Here is a 15,978-nt window from a genome sequence, read left to right as displayed (position 1 = left end):
AACTTTCTTTTCCCCACCGGACATTCTTCCCTGCTTTGTTGAAGATGAGTTGGCCATACGCCAGTGGGTCCATTTCTGGGTTCTCTGTTCTGTTTCTGAGCAGCTGGGACGATGCGCGGCACATACAGTGCACGCCGCCTCCTCGGCCCCGTGCTGTACACACGGCTCGTCCAACTGTCCGCCACGCATCCGCCTCACTCGCTGTCCGCCCTGCCCTTTGAACAGCTTTCCACAGCTTTTCCACCAGCGGGCGGAGTGCCCACCTCCCCAGGGCGACAAAAGCTGAAGACCCCCCACTTTACTTCGGAAGCCAGTACTGCAGCACTAACAAAATAACACACCAAATGCTTTTATACTTCTTGAATGGCTTAGATTCATTTTAAGGGGAAAATGATTACATTACTCTTCATTCACGCTTCAGACTTGCACACAGACCGTCCTTCCTGAGCAATGTGTGTCTTCCTCTGAAGAACAGACCCGGGACCTGCCCACCTGCCTCGCCTCCGGCGTAGAGCAGTCACAACCCAGCACGCTACACATCCTTAAACTGATTTAAAACGTGTATTAAATGAAATTGTGCGATGACACAGATACTTCAAGATGTCCAAGAATCCATTTGTTCGTTTACTGGCGTTACTTAATTAGCATACAATTCTAACCATGAATATCGTTAGAACGGTTAGGGTTCTTCACGCAGAAAGCCAAGGTTTACGAATAGGCTTCGAATAAGAATTTGTGCCTAATTAAGGAATGTGAAGAAACTTTTCAATCTGATTTTCTTCTGGAACCCAGAACACAGGCGTCAGTGACCTGATCTGACTGCTGAGGAGGCAGAGGGCGCGTGCTCTCCCGAATCCAAGCTGCTGCAAAGCCATCTGCATTTATCTGAAGGACGGAACAAATGCATCATCTCAGCCTGAAATTAAAACTTGGAAGTAGTCATTTTTCTTTATATTGTTTGAAATTAAAAACATATTAAATGGTCCATTATGAAAATTCTGTTTTCTACATTGTGGGTTTCAGACCATGTCTGTGTCTTGAGGCAATGAATTGTCATAAAAACACAAATTATTGACTTTAACTTAGGAAAATTGTTGCTCGCATGACTGAACATCCAACCCAAACACAATAAATCCCTCTCTAAATTGTGTCACACGCAAGCCACTTGCCCCCACAGGTCAGTGAACTCCACGTCGTGAGGTCACATTCGCCTCCTCCTCTGCTTCTCAGCGGTCCATGTGTCTATGCAGCGGGCATAGCCCACAGGCCCCCCTGCGGGAGACAAGGAGCCGGCGTGCGGCGTCCACACCCGCGGCTGAGTCAGCAGGAATCCTCTCTGGGGCTGGAAGACCCACCTTTGAGCTCCAGCCCTGGTTTCCTGAATCTGTTTGTTGCCTTTGGAAAATTTAAAACAAAACCAAAAACAACTACCCTTAACGTCCACGCAGCAGCTCAAACCTCAAATAGCCGTTACTTACCGACGGCTTACTATCTGTAAGACCCGGGGAAGAGGAGATAAATGCACCCACAACGTGCTCCCTCTTTTGCCTGTAATCGCTTTCAGGACACGGTCACCAGTGCGCATCCCAAGCAGTGACAGAGGCAGCCAAGACGCATGTGGCCGGGGCTACTGCTTTCTGGAGCGGCGGACGGAGAAAGGGGAGGACGCGGTTTCAACGGTGTCTTTGCCCAGCGTCCCAGGACCCCCATTTGGCAGGGGTGGGGGGTGGGGGGCCTTGGCGCCCACACCTGCCCAGGGCTTTCCACGGGGGATGGGGGGGCGGGCTCCATGGCAGGGACGCCCGTGACACGGCACAGGAGACCGTGACCACGGAGGTGCCGATAAAAAACCCACAGCTCATCAGAGAAACGTTACAGCCAACGCTCAGAGACTCGGAGCGACTTTCATCTCATTTCCTCTGAAATCAATTAAAGGCCAGTACTGCTCGGAACTCACCTACAGGCTTCCAGGGGGATGCTCTGCGTGTCTGCTACGTGTTTCACTGGTTCCCCTCTGTTCGCTCAGCATGTACTGAGCATCTAATGTGTTGGGCCTGACACACTAAACGCTTTGGCTGAGGGCTAGAAAATGACTAGGCAATGGCTCTAGCCCCCAAGAAATGAAACAAAAGTAAAAAAAGAAAGAGACAGAAACACTGGAGAATAACTACTTTAACGTGTCCTTGCCCTTTCTAAACACAACGCACATGCGTGTGCCTAAGCGGGGTGGCCCAGTCCCCCACAAGGGCACAGGCCACGGCCCCACGGAGGAAGGACACGGGCAAGGATGGTCCGGCCCAGATGCTGGACGTCAACAGGAGGAAAGAGGGGCAGGGCCTGGGCACGGAAGTAAAGGCACGAGGTAGGCGCATGTTTCCACTCCCAGGGAAGGGGCTCCGGGCCGGAGAGGGGGGCTCGAGGAGGCCCTGGGGGCCTGAACTGGAGCAGGAAGTGGGTGTGAACGCAGAAGAATCCATACACACAAATAAACGCAAGCCTGACGGTGTGTGTGTGCACGCATCTGTCCATCTGTCCAGCCATCCACCCGTCTTCCTGCCCATGTGTCCATCTGCCTGTCCGTCCACCCATCCGGCCCCTTACTGTCTGATGCCTGGGCCTGGGTGTAGCGCATCTCGAGAGCCACAAGCACACACCGCTCCAGACCCTGACTGCCAACTACCGTCTGCCGACTGAACCCAGGGTGGGGGCGAGTCAAAGAAGGGACAAGATGCATCTGGAACATCTCTTTGCGGCAGGAAACACACACGGTGTATCAAGTGGTGGCTGTGTGGTAACGGGGCCCAGACACTGGGCTGAAGGCACGAGCCACACGGAAGACAGCTGCAGCGTCTGGGGCGCAGCGTGAGCAGGGACGTGCACTCGCCTGCAGCCGCTCCCGGCCCGCGCACAGCCATGGCGCTCCCACCGCCCAGCTCGGCACCCCCGATGGCTGTCACGTGTGCCCACGTCCCCTCCCACACCCGACAGAGCTTTCAAGCAAGTCATCTCCACCTGCGTCTTCTGGCTCCTGATGTAAACTGTCCGACACCTGTCACGCCTGCGGCGCCTGGAGTGCGGAAGGGGGCGCGACACAGCTCTGCCTGCGGGGTTCAGAGCCTGTGGCAGAGGCCGGCAAGGACACGGGTCGTCCCAGGTGACACCCCGGTTTGCTGAGTGCAAACCGTGTGCAGGGGACACACAGACACGCACAACCCTTGTGGGCAGGAAATCATGCACTAGAGGGACCGGCAGACACCTGCTCACATCTGTCCTAAGGCTCAGGATGAGCGCAGGCCGTTCTGAGGCTGCCCCGGGCCCGGCCCCACACGGCCCCACGGCCACTGGGACGGGTCGGTGACGACACGGAAATGCCTGACAGGACCCCCCACGACGCCATCAAGCAGTAAGTGTCCCAACCGACACGCCCTAAAACTGCGCCCGGGAGGCCCTGTTCGCCGGGGAGGACCACCTACCCTCTCACCGGTCCGTTTGGGGCTTGTTTGGAACTCTTCCCATTGCGCCTTGGAAACACCACGAGGAAAATCGCTGGCACACCAGCTCCGATTTACACTGAAGGGAAGAAAAGGAATGTCTGGCGTGTGACTTCTCCCACACAAGTTTCTGTGTCCTGTGTTCCAATGTCAAGGTTCAAAATGTCATTCTGACAAGGCCCCAAACTTTCCATTTTGATGTCTTCTGTGGTTGAAGATGAGCTTCTCGGGGATGCCTGGCTGGAAGACTGCCTGCCTCTCAGGAGCCTGGCAGTCAGCAGCTCGTCACAGTGGGAAAGCTTGCACACTCACACACACACGAGCTCGTCACAGTGGGAAAGCCCGCACACTCACACACACGAGCTTGTCACAGTGGCAAAGCTCACACACTCACACACGAGCTCGTCACAGTGGAAAAGCTCACACACTCACACACGAGCTCGTCACAGTGGAAAAGCTCGCGCACACACACATATGAGCTTGTCACGTGGGAAAGCTCGCACACTCACACATACGAGCTCGTCACAGTGGGAAGGCTTGCACAATCACACACACATGAGCTCGTCACAGTGGGAAAGCTCGCACACTCACACAAGCTTGTCACGATGGGAAAGCTCACACACACACAAGCTCGTCACAGTGGGAAGGCTCACACACACATGAGCTCGTCACAGTGGGAAAGCTCGCACACACACACACATACGAGCTCGTCACAGTGGGAAAGCTCTTCACACTCACACATGGTATCATCAGTGGGAAAGCTCGCACACTCACACACATACGAGCTCGTCACAGTGGGAAAGCTCGCACACTCACACATACGAACTCATCACAGTGGGAAGGCTCACACACACACACGAGCTCGTCACAGTGGGAAAGCTCACACACTCACACACACGATGAGTTTTAAAGTTTTACAAAAGGTAATTATTAGCTGACACTGCTAATTACATAGGAGAAAATAAGCCATTTAATTTCATGTTAAATTTATCATACACGTTTTAGTTAATGCAGTTTTAAAAAAAGAAACTTTGGTACAGTTGCTACTCTAACGTCAACAAGTCAAATTTTTAAAAAACAGTAGCATCCAGAATATATTTTCAGTTGTATGAAAAAACAAGCTGAAACCAGATGTCTTAAGATTTGCTTCTGAGGAGTCTTTTTAAAAAAAAATTATCACTTAGAGAAAGTTAACTACGGAGGGGAAAGAATGGAGCAGCTCCTTCAGGAAGCTGTGGAACCACTCAATCCGCGTGGCAGGCGCTATGCTAGGGGCTGGAACCCATACGGGGCCAGCACGGGACACGGGGGTGTCCCTGCACAGGGGGGCCAGCACGGGACACGGGGGTGTCCTTGCACGGGGGGGCCAGCACGGGACACGGGGGTGTCCCTGCAGGGGGGGGGTGGCCAGCACGGGACACGGGGGTGTCCCTGCACGGGGAGGTGGCCAGCACGGGACATGGGGGTGTCCCTGCACGGGGCCGGCACAGGATGTGGAAGGGGTCTCCGCTCGGGGCCGGCTGTCGGGGGGGCCTTGGCCGCGGGCAGTGAGCTGGAGGCACCCTGCACAAAGGGCCAGTGGGCTCCCCGCCAGCCAGGCCACAGCCACGACAACACACATGTCACATGACCTACTGAGTGCTGGCCGGCTGATGCTCCCCCCCCCCCAAGGGCGGCTTTCTCTTTTTCTCTCTGAGGAGCCAGAGGTGGGGGTGCGGGGAGAACCCTGCACAGTCGGCCTTCCCAGGGGACAGAGAGGAAAGCAAATGACCTTCCCTCCTTGCTGACCTGGCTGGGACCTCCCCCCCCCAGAGAAGTCTGCGTCTGATCACACACCACGCACTTGACCTGTCCCTGACCCAGGACGGCCACACGACACCCAGTGTGTGCAGGGCCACACCGCACATCTGTGCCACTCAGAGCGCCACAGCCCTCCTGGGAAGAAGACACCGGCTCCGGGAGGCTCCCAACAACAGAGACGTCTCTACGCCCCTCCTGCCTCCACCCGCACCCCACCTTCCTCAGGTTCTACGGGGGGCCCTGTGCTCTCGGGCCTGCCCCTCACCCGCACCTGATGGCGCCATCAGAGACGCCTCAGGACGTGAGCTCCATTCGCTGAGCTCACACAAAGTGACACGGACGGGGCGTGCTAGACAAGGCTCCACAACTTCCAGAAACTTCTAACTGTTTTTATGGTCTCGGAATAAGGTTTCAAGGTTTCAAAAAAAAAAAGATTATGAAAATACTTATGTGCTTCTTGAATAAATACGACTTCTTTGTTAAGATTCTGATTATAAAGAAATCCACTCTACTGCCTGGAAATGGTAAAATACAGTCCAGGAACACACGACAGACGGCAGTGAGCCCGCCTCATTCAGCTCCAGGTAAAACTGGGTCTCTTTAGTGATACCAAGTGTTTATTTTCTTTTAAATAATAAATGGGCTTGTGTTCATAGCCAGAACACCTGCTTTATAATCAAATTCATATTCAAAAGGGACCTAGGGACCAAACCCAGGTTTCCAGTGTAGACACGTGCCACACGCTCTGCTGGAGCACCGTGTCCCAGAAGTCATCGTCACGACTGCTTCCGAAGCAGTTACATTTTGCCCCTTTACTGCTTTCCTGGAATTATAAGTGTATTCACACTCACACTGCCGATGAAGAAACACAACTTTTAATCGTGAGCAGCTGTGATATTAACGTGTGCGGGGACGCAAGCGCGGTGAAGGCGGCACAGCGCGCTGCCCGGGCACCGAGGGCCCCCTGCGCCCCGGAACAGCTTTAATGCAGGCTGGTTACCCTAGCAGTCTTTTCCTGAGGAGGCTTTCAAGCCTGTGACTTGTGAATATTAATAACGGCTATGCAGGGAAGCATTCCGGAAGTCTCCTCACCCACGGAGAGCAACCACGATGCCATCCTCCACAACACGCGGCATGACCGTGAGGCCCATGGCCGCCTTTCTAAACACGTATTCAAATCCAAAGGTGTTTTACTACTCGCGAAGGGAACCATTAAACAAGTTAGGGGTGCACCGCCTGCATGCGGCCACAAGAAAAGAAAAAAATAAGTAATTTTATTGTAACATCTTCGTGTAGGTCAAAGCAACTTTTAAAATATTAATAAATTGTCCTTTTTAACATAAGGAGCCTGTTCCCTAGAACACCGGGCGGAATTCAGCCTCGCCAGCCAGGTTTTGTTCTGCTCTCTGCAGACACCCTGACAGCAGCGCGGGGAAGTGGCTCTAATTCACATAATGGCACATATCACCTGTCTGTCAGTGAGACGTCTGAAAGCATCTTTTTATTAGACACACAAATCAATACACCCGAGGGACTGCAACAACTGCCTGCAGCAACCCATACTGTCGCCTCATCCCTGAGGCTCCTGCTCGGAGCAGCTTATTATTATGAATGGCATGAAAATGGCAACCTGTCACAATTGATTTTTCTTAGCCTCCTGTAAGAATTTTTCCATCTTAAATGTAATCAAGTATCATCTTATTAAATACGTCTCAAGCTAGGTCTTATAAAACAGTCCATTACTCAAGTTTAAATTCCTTGTAATTTAAACTTTCACCAAATATTAAGTAACTACTCAGTAATCAAAACTTTTGATTTGTTCAAAGTTCTAAGATAAAAATTTTAAATTGAGGGGCGCCTGGGGGGCTCAGTCGGTTGAGCATCCGACTTTGGCTCAGGTCACGATCTCACGGTTTGTGGGTTCCAGCCTCGTGTCGGGCTCTGCGCTGACAGCTTGGAGCCTGGAGCTGCTTCCGATTCTGTGTCTCCCTCTCTCTCTGACCCTCCCCTACTCAAGCTCTGTCTCCAAAAGAAACGAACATAAAAACAAATTTTTTTCAAACTGAGTAGATCCCACCTTCCGGCTTTGCAGCTGCCATCAGCTGAATGTGGACGGAGTCGTGCCAGCCCTGAAAAGGAGCCAGGAGAACTTCTCTTCACCTTAGAGGTTTCCTCATCTAATAATCTGGTAGGATTTATTATCCCCACGTCTGGATAAAACGTGCTACACTTCCTTAAAAAAGTATTCTGGTAAACCCTCGTAATAACCATAAAGCTGTATGTTCTGATTATATAAAATTATCAACTTCAAGGATCAGTCTAAAAGGATGCATTAAAGTGGACATTTGTCATGAAGCTTGGCTGTAGCTTAATTAATTTGCCTCCGAATCCTCCTTCCTGTCACGACCACTAAGGAGAAGGTGCTCTCTTACAGCGCGTGCCACAGCCTCCACACACGGCTGCAGCCCCTGCTTCTGATTCAGGAGATCTAGAAGATTCCCGGGGGCGGCCTCAGTGCAGGCAGAGGTGACACGGAAGTCTCCATCCCAGCGCCACTCGGCTGGGCCACGAGAGAAGGCTGTGTGGACAGAGAGGTGTCACCGGGGGAGACAGGTGGCTGAGGCAGCGGCTAGAGAAACTGCCTGAATTTCTATTTCTCAAAACGCAAACTCAGGACCGGGCGGCAGCATCTGGGACCCCAGGAGATGTGAAGTGAGGGTCTCCTTACTTTTCTACTTGAGGTTTTCTTTTTAAAAAGCTGCTAGAGAACAGTATAGACACAGCGAAGACAGAAAGAAGTGGCCTAACTAAGGCTTGGGGCAGGAGAAGGGTAGAAGAACACGGTTAGCAACAGGTTTTACGAAGCAACTCGTGACGGCGCTGACCCAGCCTGCGCCCTTCCACGTGGCTGCGGGAACACATTCTGGAAGTCCAGCTTCTGTGGGGGAGTCACAGACACGTCCCCTGAGCCGGCAAGGACGGTGGGTGCTCTTCCCTGTGGGGCAGGGGGTGGGTGGTGGGGACGAAGGGCTGTGACGATGTGGAGCAGAGCCTGCAGCACGCTGCCTGCGTCAGCGAGAGGCCGCTGCCAGCCCCCCGGTCCCTGTGGCCCTCCCGCCCGCAAACAGCCACAGCTGGTCCTGAACACCCTGGAGTTTGGGAGCCTACACCGCCAGGCTCTGGTACTTGGCGCCACGCCCCGTGTCCCTTTCGCCGCCTCGCTGTTGGGACCACTGACTCTGGCCTTCCACCAACACTCGTTCACCGAGCGCTTTCCATCCGGGAAGCTGAAAGCACTTTCCCACGGGCATGTCCCCTTCTCTGCCCACTGGTGAAGGTGCCAGGGAAGCGCGACCCTGAGCCAGAGGGGGGCCGTGTTCCTGCGAACCCGGGAAGCCAAGAGCGAATCTTCTCACAGGTCGTCATCGGCTACACACTTGAGTCACGGCTCCGGACAGGCGTCTCCACGGCTGCACTGTCCCCGCATACGTTGGGGACCCCTCTCTGTCCCTTCTTGCATACGTTTGGGGGTGGGGGACCCCTCTCCTTTCATGGAAAGCATTAGCAGTTCTGCATTTTCCCGCCAGAAAGAAAGAAAATGGATGAAATGCTCGCCCTGCACCCCGCCTGCCCCCCGCCCCGGCCCGTGAGCCCCACCCCNGACGATGTCCACGGCCGCAGGACCCTCCGGAGCTGCACGCGCTGCCCCTTTCCGTTTCCCACCCCGACAGCGGCTGGCCCCCCGCCATCCCCACCCTGCTTCCTGGCTCCCCTGCTCCGTCGGCCCCTCCCTGCCCGCACTGCTTAGGGTCTGAGGAGGCTCCTGTTGTGTCTGCACTGTACGTACAAGGCCTGGACACTGTCATCGGCAGCCATGCCGGGGTGGCAGGCAGTTCCAGGCCATCGAGGAGCCCCGCTTCCCCACCCCCCCTGCTCCCCCGTGCAGGGCGGGCCGAGCCCTCCCAAGGTCACCATCACTGGAGGAGCCGCGAGTCAGCACGCAGCCCGCTAGGCCAGGCGGTCCACCCCAGGACCCAGGGTGGCTCCCCAAAGGGCTGCGACGAGCACCTGCTCCGAGGAGAGAGGCCTTCGTCGTGGGAGGCTGGCCATGGTGGCCTCAGGGCCACACACGTGGTGGCAAGACGTGGGACAGGGCGACCATCACATGGGTCAGCGCCCCCACACGCCCTCTGCGCACAGGGCGGCCCCAGGACAGAGGTCACGGAACAGTGTGCCTCCCTGAGGGAGGGACACTCAGGTAAGCGATCTGACTTCCCTTTTAAGGGCCTCCTTGTTTCCAGTAGCCTTCTTTGAAGTCCAAGAGCACGGAATGTTCTCCACATAACATCTTCGAGCGAATAATACCTTCCGTCTTTGCTTCTCTCCTCAGGGATCCAGTATCGCTGGACCTTTCATTCAGCGCAGACCAGGGCTTCCCCTGGGGAAGTCCCATTGCGGCACGCTTATAACGGCTCTTCAATTTCTCTTATAAATATGGCATTTAACACTTAGAAATATTTAATAACATATGCACATTTGGAGATTTTATTCTTATTCCTTGATTTACAGAAGCATTTTCATATTTTATGAGAGCGTTTTCGTATCACCTGGGTGCTCCATGACCCTCAGCGCCCTCACGGAGACGCGAGCCCCACGCGGACACGCACAGCCTTCTGCACAGCAGTGTCCCTGCTCTAAAGCCAGATGACGCCATCCCCCCCAGGGCTGTCACTCATGGCTCCACGCGCACAGCGCCTGCCGCGCGCCAGCGCTCCACCTCGGCCTCAGCTCTCCCGGCGGAACTCGTGTCCAGCTGGAAGGGGAGCCCTGAGCGCTAAGCGCCAGGAAGGTGCCGGCNAGGAATAGGAGCAGCGGCAGAAGGATGTGCACTCGGGCACTCGGGTCCGCAGGCCGCCTGGCGTGGCGGCGTGAGGCAGAGCGCCCCCTCGGCTGCTCGCACGATGAGCATTTCCGAGCTGACGAGGAGGGCTGGGCTGAAGAGCGTGGCCCGCTCACACTGCACACCTCATCTGACAGGAAGCCAGTGATGGTGGGGAATATTTACTTAGTAAGACACAGAATGAAGCCACTCGCCCAGGGCCATGGAGCTGGCCGGTGGCCGCGCCCAGACTCTAACCAGATGGTAAAATCTGGGCCAGCTGCTCACTGCAGGCAGAAACGGGAAGGCTCCCCTGACTGCCCCATGTCACCACCCACAGGGAAGAGCACGTGGGCCAGAACCAAAGGTGTGTGGGCAGCGGTGGGCTGTGGGCAGCCGTGGGCTGTGCGCAGGGACGCTGGGAGGGGCAGAAGGCAAGCCGTGTGGAAGAGTAAGGTGCCAGGAGACAGGAGTCTTGGTAAATGACAGGAGAGCTTTTAAGATTTTAACACTTAATATTTAAAATTAAATTTACCCTCAATATTCATCCTAAAAGTAAAATGATTAAACATGATAAAGAAAATACACCCTAGGATCCATACATGCATTATTAGAACATTCTAGGTTTGCTTACTGAAGAAAAAAATCACTACTTCCCAGAAAACATAAGCAAATATGCATGTGATTCTGTCGATAATTTGTTTAATAACTTAGTTTTTTTTAAAAAATTTTTTAACCTTTTTATTTATTATTGAGAGACAGACAGAGCATGAGCATGGGAAGAGCAGAGAGAAGGGGAGACAGAGAATCTGAAACAGGCTCCAGGCTCTGAGCTGTCAGCACAGAGCCCGACGCGGGGCTTGAGCCCACAAACTGTGAGATTCTGACCTGAGCTGAAGTCGGATGCTTAACCGACTGAGCCTCCAGGAGCTCCTAATTTAGTTTTCAATAAATTGAACTCCACTGAAGAATAAAGGACTTTGGCTGCAGTGCCTCACAAGGTCATCCCCCAGTCATCACAATCAAGGCTTTACTAGAACGAGAGCAGCACATCTGTCTTTTCCTGTAGTAAATGCATCACACGCAGAGGCACCTGGTGCCCTAACACACAGTGTCTGGCCGAGCTCACCAGGAGGACATGCACGGCCCTGGTGGGGTCCAGGACACGGCAGACACGGCACCCAGCAGGGCCGCTCCGCTGCCCGGTCGTTGGGGAGATGCTCCTTGGGCCACGGACGCCTTCCTAATGTTGGAAGGGTTAACTATTTTACTTTATTTTATTTATTTAGATTTCTTTGAGAGTAGGGGTGAGGGGCAGAGAGAGGGAGAGAGAGAATCCCAAGCAGGCTCCACGCTGTCAGTACGGAGCCCTATGCAGGGCTCGATCCCACAAAATGTGAGATCACAACCTCAGCCAAAATCAGGAGTCTGACACTAAACTGAGCCACCCAGGCACCCCAGAAGGGTTAACTATTTTTTAAAACTGTACTTAGCTTAAAAAAAAGAAAAAAGAAAAAAGAAAAAGAAAAAAGAAACACATCTTATCCTTTAAAATATCTTTTCAAAGAATTATTTCACTTCTGTTGCTTTGTAATAAGACTTCCTGCAACAGTTAACCTTTCCTAGCCATACTCACAAAGCCGGGTTTGAATCCACACGAGTGTTTTTTGGTTCTACTCAGACACACCTCTCATTATGTTTCAAATAAGAGTAAAATGCACAGTTAGAAAGAGCTTCTCATAAAGTGGACATGAGCACAGACTGTGGCTTGACAGTACAACATATATTATACAAATAACAGCTAAAAATTCAAACTTTTTGTTACAATTTAACTTACGCATGCTGACTACATAAATAATAATTTTAGAAATATGACAAATACAATCAATTTAGAAATATAATCAAGCAGTCTTTAAAACTAAATTCTGATTTTCAATATGCTTATGAAATGGAAGTAGCTTAAATAAAACAAGTTTAACAATGCCATGCTATCAAGCTAAATACTATAACATGTTAATATAGATTCTTTTATTTTAAAAATGAACCATCAACAAAAAAATTAAAACTGTAAAATAAATAAAGAAAAACCCCACAATTAACTACCAAATTATGGGCAAATTGTATCCAACAGAGAAAACTTAAAGGTCATGAACAACTCTGATTAAGCAAGAAAAGGCACTTTTGGAAGTTGTTCACCTTGAGCGCTTACACAGGTGCAGAGAGCTCACATCTGGAACCACCCCCATTTCTGAAAGTCTGGTTTTATGGTACATGTTAAGCTAAAAGCAACAAGCTCTTCAGAAATGCAGCACTTTCTTACTGAAAGGGAAAATCAAGTCATTAAAGCAGCCGCTCCTTAATCTAGCCTACCTTATTTTTTGGATTGGATGTGTTCATTACACTTCGAGTCTCTTTTCCCGTATAAATGACAACACCTATTACAGTACCTGCAAAAACATGAGAGCGGTCCTTACCGAGAGGCCTCAGAGTGAGCACAGAGAACACTTTCTAATCAACGGTCTTGATGGAAAATATGATTCACTATTTGATTTTACACAAAGGTACCCAGCAGCACATTTTAACTTGGCTACTTCAAGAAAGTCTAATCTCAACTTTCAAAATAAACTCAACTCAATATACAACTCAAATGACTCCTTAGGCAGTACCCGCACACATTAGAAAAGGTACTACTACGCTCTTCCCTGTCAAGGGAAAGGGTGACCCCCCATCCGTTCCCGTCTGCTGGTGCTGAATGCACATGACGAGGCGGCACCCCGGGACCCGCGCCCTGGACGACACCGACTGGGCCACCTTCCCCCCAGAGCCTCTGCTGACGCTCCAGCACAGACACGATTACGGCAGTGAGACAATCACATACAGAACACGTGATTTTGAACATAGATGTTTTTTATTCACGTCTCCTGAAAATGTGGTTTTCTAAGTGTACATGTCAAGAAGAAACAATCACTTTGTGGCCTGTCAGGCAGAAGAATAAAGAAACACTTCTAGACCGGCCCCTGAAGGGTCAGAGGCACTTGCCTCCATAACATTAAATGAAAACCCATTCCGGGCTGTTTCCAAACCGCAGCTGTGTGTAATCTACGTTCCTGGTTTTCGTAGGTTCTGGTGTGAGACGTGATTACACTGAGGGACCGTCGGAGCAGGAGTCCCTGCGGTGATGAGGACACAGACATCTCTGAGGTCACACGACTGTAGCGTGCGACACGACTGTAGCCTGTGACATGCAGCGAGTCATTAGTCCCGTGGAGCGAGTGTAATCTTCGCTCCTGGGCGCACACGACCAGAGAGCTGCAAACCGCAAGGATGCATGACAAAGGGTCTCCCCCGCGCAGCACCCAGAAGGATGCAGATGGCAGAGGGCTGCTCAGCAGACGTATCTGCAGAGGTTACACATTTTTATTTGAAAATAAGCATTTCCTCCCGACCACACTTTTCACTGTGCCATGCGGAGGGCTGTGCAGCTGGAATTTACCGTGTGGGCCCCCCCCGCCCCCCCCCCATCCCGAACGGAAAGCGGCCCAAACTGCACCCAGGCTACCTTTCTGCGCTCTGGTCCAGACACTCTTCCACAGGCAGCCCTGTACTTAGTGCGCAGGAAAGTATTAAACACATGATGCTACAATACTGTACGGGACTTTCAAAACAAACACATCAAACATTCTTTAGTCAGTTAACCAAACGTTAAATCTGACCAGATCAGTATTTTCTCCCTTTTTTACCAATCAAATTTAACTTAACCAAAATGTAAAAGTGTCTGATGGGGCGTCTGGGTGGCTCAGTCAGTTGAGCATCGAACTTCAGCTCAGGTCATGATCTCACAGTTGCTGGATTCGAGCCTCGCATCGGGCTCAGTGCTGACAGCTCAGGGACTGGAGCCTGCTTTGGATTCTGTGTCCGCTTCTCTCTCTGTCCCTCCCCTAATCATGCTCTATCTCTCGAAGATAAACATTAAAAAAAAATTTTAAATAAAATGAAAAATAAAAGTGTCTAACATTAAATAAGCTCATTAAGGGGCGCCCGGGTGGCTTAGTCGGTTGAGCGTCCGACTTTCGCTCAGGTCATGATCTTGCGGTTCGTGGGTTCGAGCCCCGCATTGGGCTCTGTGCTGACTGCCAGCTCGGAGCCTGGAGCCTGTTTCAGAGTCTGTGACTCTCTCTCTCTCTCTCACTCTCCCCCGCTCACACTGTCTCTCTCTCTCTCTCTCTCTGCTAGAAATAAATAAAACATTAAAAAAAAATTTTAAATTAGCTCATTAATGTTAAAAAGTAACAAAAAAAGGAAAAAAAAACCAAAAAACATAACAAGAGAAACTACAAAATTATTTTGAATATTAGCAGAACAAGTCTCAGAGAAGACATAAAATTAATCAAGCCAGAAAACCTGTCCTAAAATCCAAATTATTAGCAACGTTGACTCTGGTCGACAGCTGGTATTACAGTTAAAAGCATCGAAGTGAAATATGAGAAATAACAGGACGAACGAGAACGGTCCGCTCAGACGCACACAGACACCGTGCACCAGCGTCTGCGGGCCACACCCACACGTGACGGTGCCTCCCAGAGCACCACCTGTCATCACTGCAGAATCTACAAGTCTGCTGAAGGCTGTCCTGTGTGTTACCCCATCTCACGCTCAATAGGAATGAGTCTTCCATCTACTCAGAGGGCATTTTATTCTGAGTCCATCATGTCTTCTGACTGGTCACGTTACTCAAGGCAGCACGAAGTACTTGGAAGGCTCTCCACGCTCGCTGACAAATGGCGAGCTACGGACTAGTGTAGGCTGAGAGACGGCCTCTGCCCTGCGCACACGGCCACAGTGTCCGTGTGGATAAGGGGTACCATGAGACCCGAGAGGGGGTACGGCAGAGCACATCCATCAGAAAGTCTGACTGGGGCGCCTGGGTGGCTTAGTCGGTTAAGCGTCCGACTTTCGCTCAGGTCATGATCTCGTGGTTCGTGGGTTCGAGCCCCGCGTCGGGCTCTGTGCTGACTGCCAGCTCAGAGCCTGGAGCCTGTTTCAGAGTCTGTATCTCCCTCTCTCTCTGACCCTCCCCTGCTCACGCTGTCTCTCTCTCTCCTAGAAATAAATAAAAGTTAAAAAAAAAAAAAAAAAAAGAAAGTCTGACAAAGATCCCATGTCATAGAGACAGACAGACAGATCCAGAGAGCCATCAGGCACGGTAGAGGGAGCTGCCACATCAGTGTGGAAACTTCCTGCTGGGCCCGTTCCCCACAGACCCCAAGGTCCTGTGTGCCCAGGACGGTGGGGATGGCACAGACGCCAGCCAGCAGCTATGGGTGTGGGTGACCCAGGTACCAGAGCCCACCCTGACGCACGCACATGGAGAGACCAATGTTCGCGTTCTCATCAGGCAGGAGGCAACCTGAATCCAGCTGACACATAACGTTTAAAAAATAAGTAAGATTAAAAAAAAATTCCAGTCTTTCCTTCTCAACTTGCAATCAAGTATACAAAGACGCAAGCCCCTAACTGCTCACATTATTAAGGTTTTTAAATAGGCTAGGTATGTGTTAAAATATTTCAAATTAATGAAAACAGTTTGCATTTTTAAATGTCCAAACACAAATTAAAATTAGATGTGTCTCATTTTAAATTATTTTGAATGGACGGTTTTAGAGCCATTAAGTACTTTCTTGGAAAATAAAACAACCCTGGGCAGACTGAACTCCACACACCACAGGGTAAGGAACACTTATCAGGACGGCCAGTGTGCGCGAGCTGGGGCCGCAGACGCGGGCGCACCGGACGGAGGCCAGGAAGGCG

General features: G+C 51.6%; 1 protein-coding gene across 9 annotated transcripts in view; it reads right to left on the bottom strand.

Moving 5' to 3' along the window:
• The window catches only part of ATP9B (ATPase phospholipid transporting 9B), a 199,372-nt gene that overhangs the window by 81,860 nt on the left and 101,534 nt on the right, over positions 1-15,978 (bottom strand). For 8 of the 9 annotated variants that reach the window (XR_013332332.1, XR_013332333.1, XM_077752699.1 and 5 more), the window contains one exon: positions 12,541-12,617. The exons of the other annotated variant lie outside the window; for it this stretch is intronic. Coding sequence is in view for 6 of the 8 variants with exons in the window: in XM_077752699.1 (XP_077608825.1) it covers positions 12,541-12,617 (77 nt within the window). In the remaining 2 variants the exon portion in view is untranslated. The remainder of the gene's footprint in view (positions 1-12,540; positions 12,618-15,978) is intronic. 9 annotated transcript variants of the gene reach the window in all.

Source organism: Crocuta crocuta, unplaced genomic scaffold (genome assembly GCF_008692635.1).
Source record: "Crocuta crocuta isolate KB4526 unplaced genomic scaffold, BGI_CrCroc_1.0 scaffold101, whole genome shotgun sequence".
In the NCBI taxonomy this organism is placed as follows: domain Eukaryota; kingdom Metazoa; phylum Chordata; class Mammalia; order Carnivora; family Hyaenidae; genus Crocuta; species Crocuta crocuta.
The sequence above is the reverse complement of the archived record's forward strand: the minus strand, read 5'-3'. Positions and strand labels throughout refer to the sequence as shown.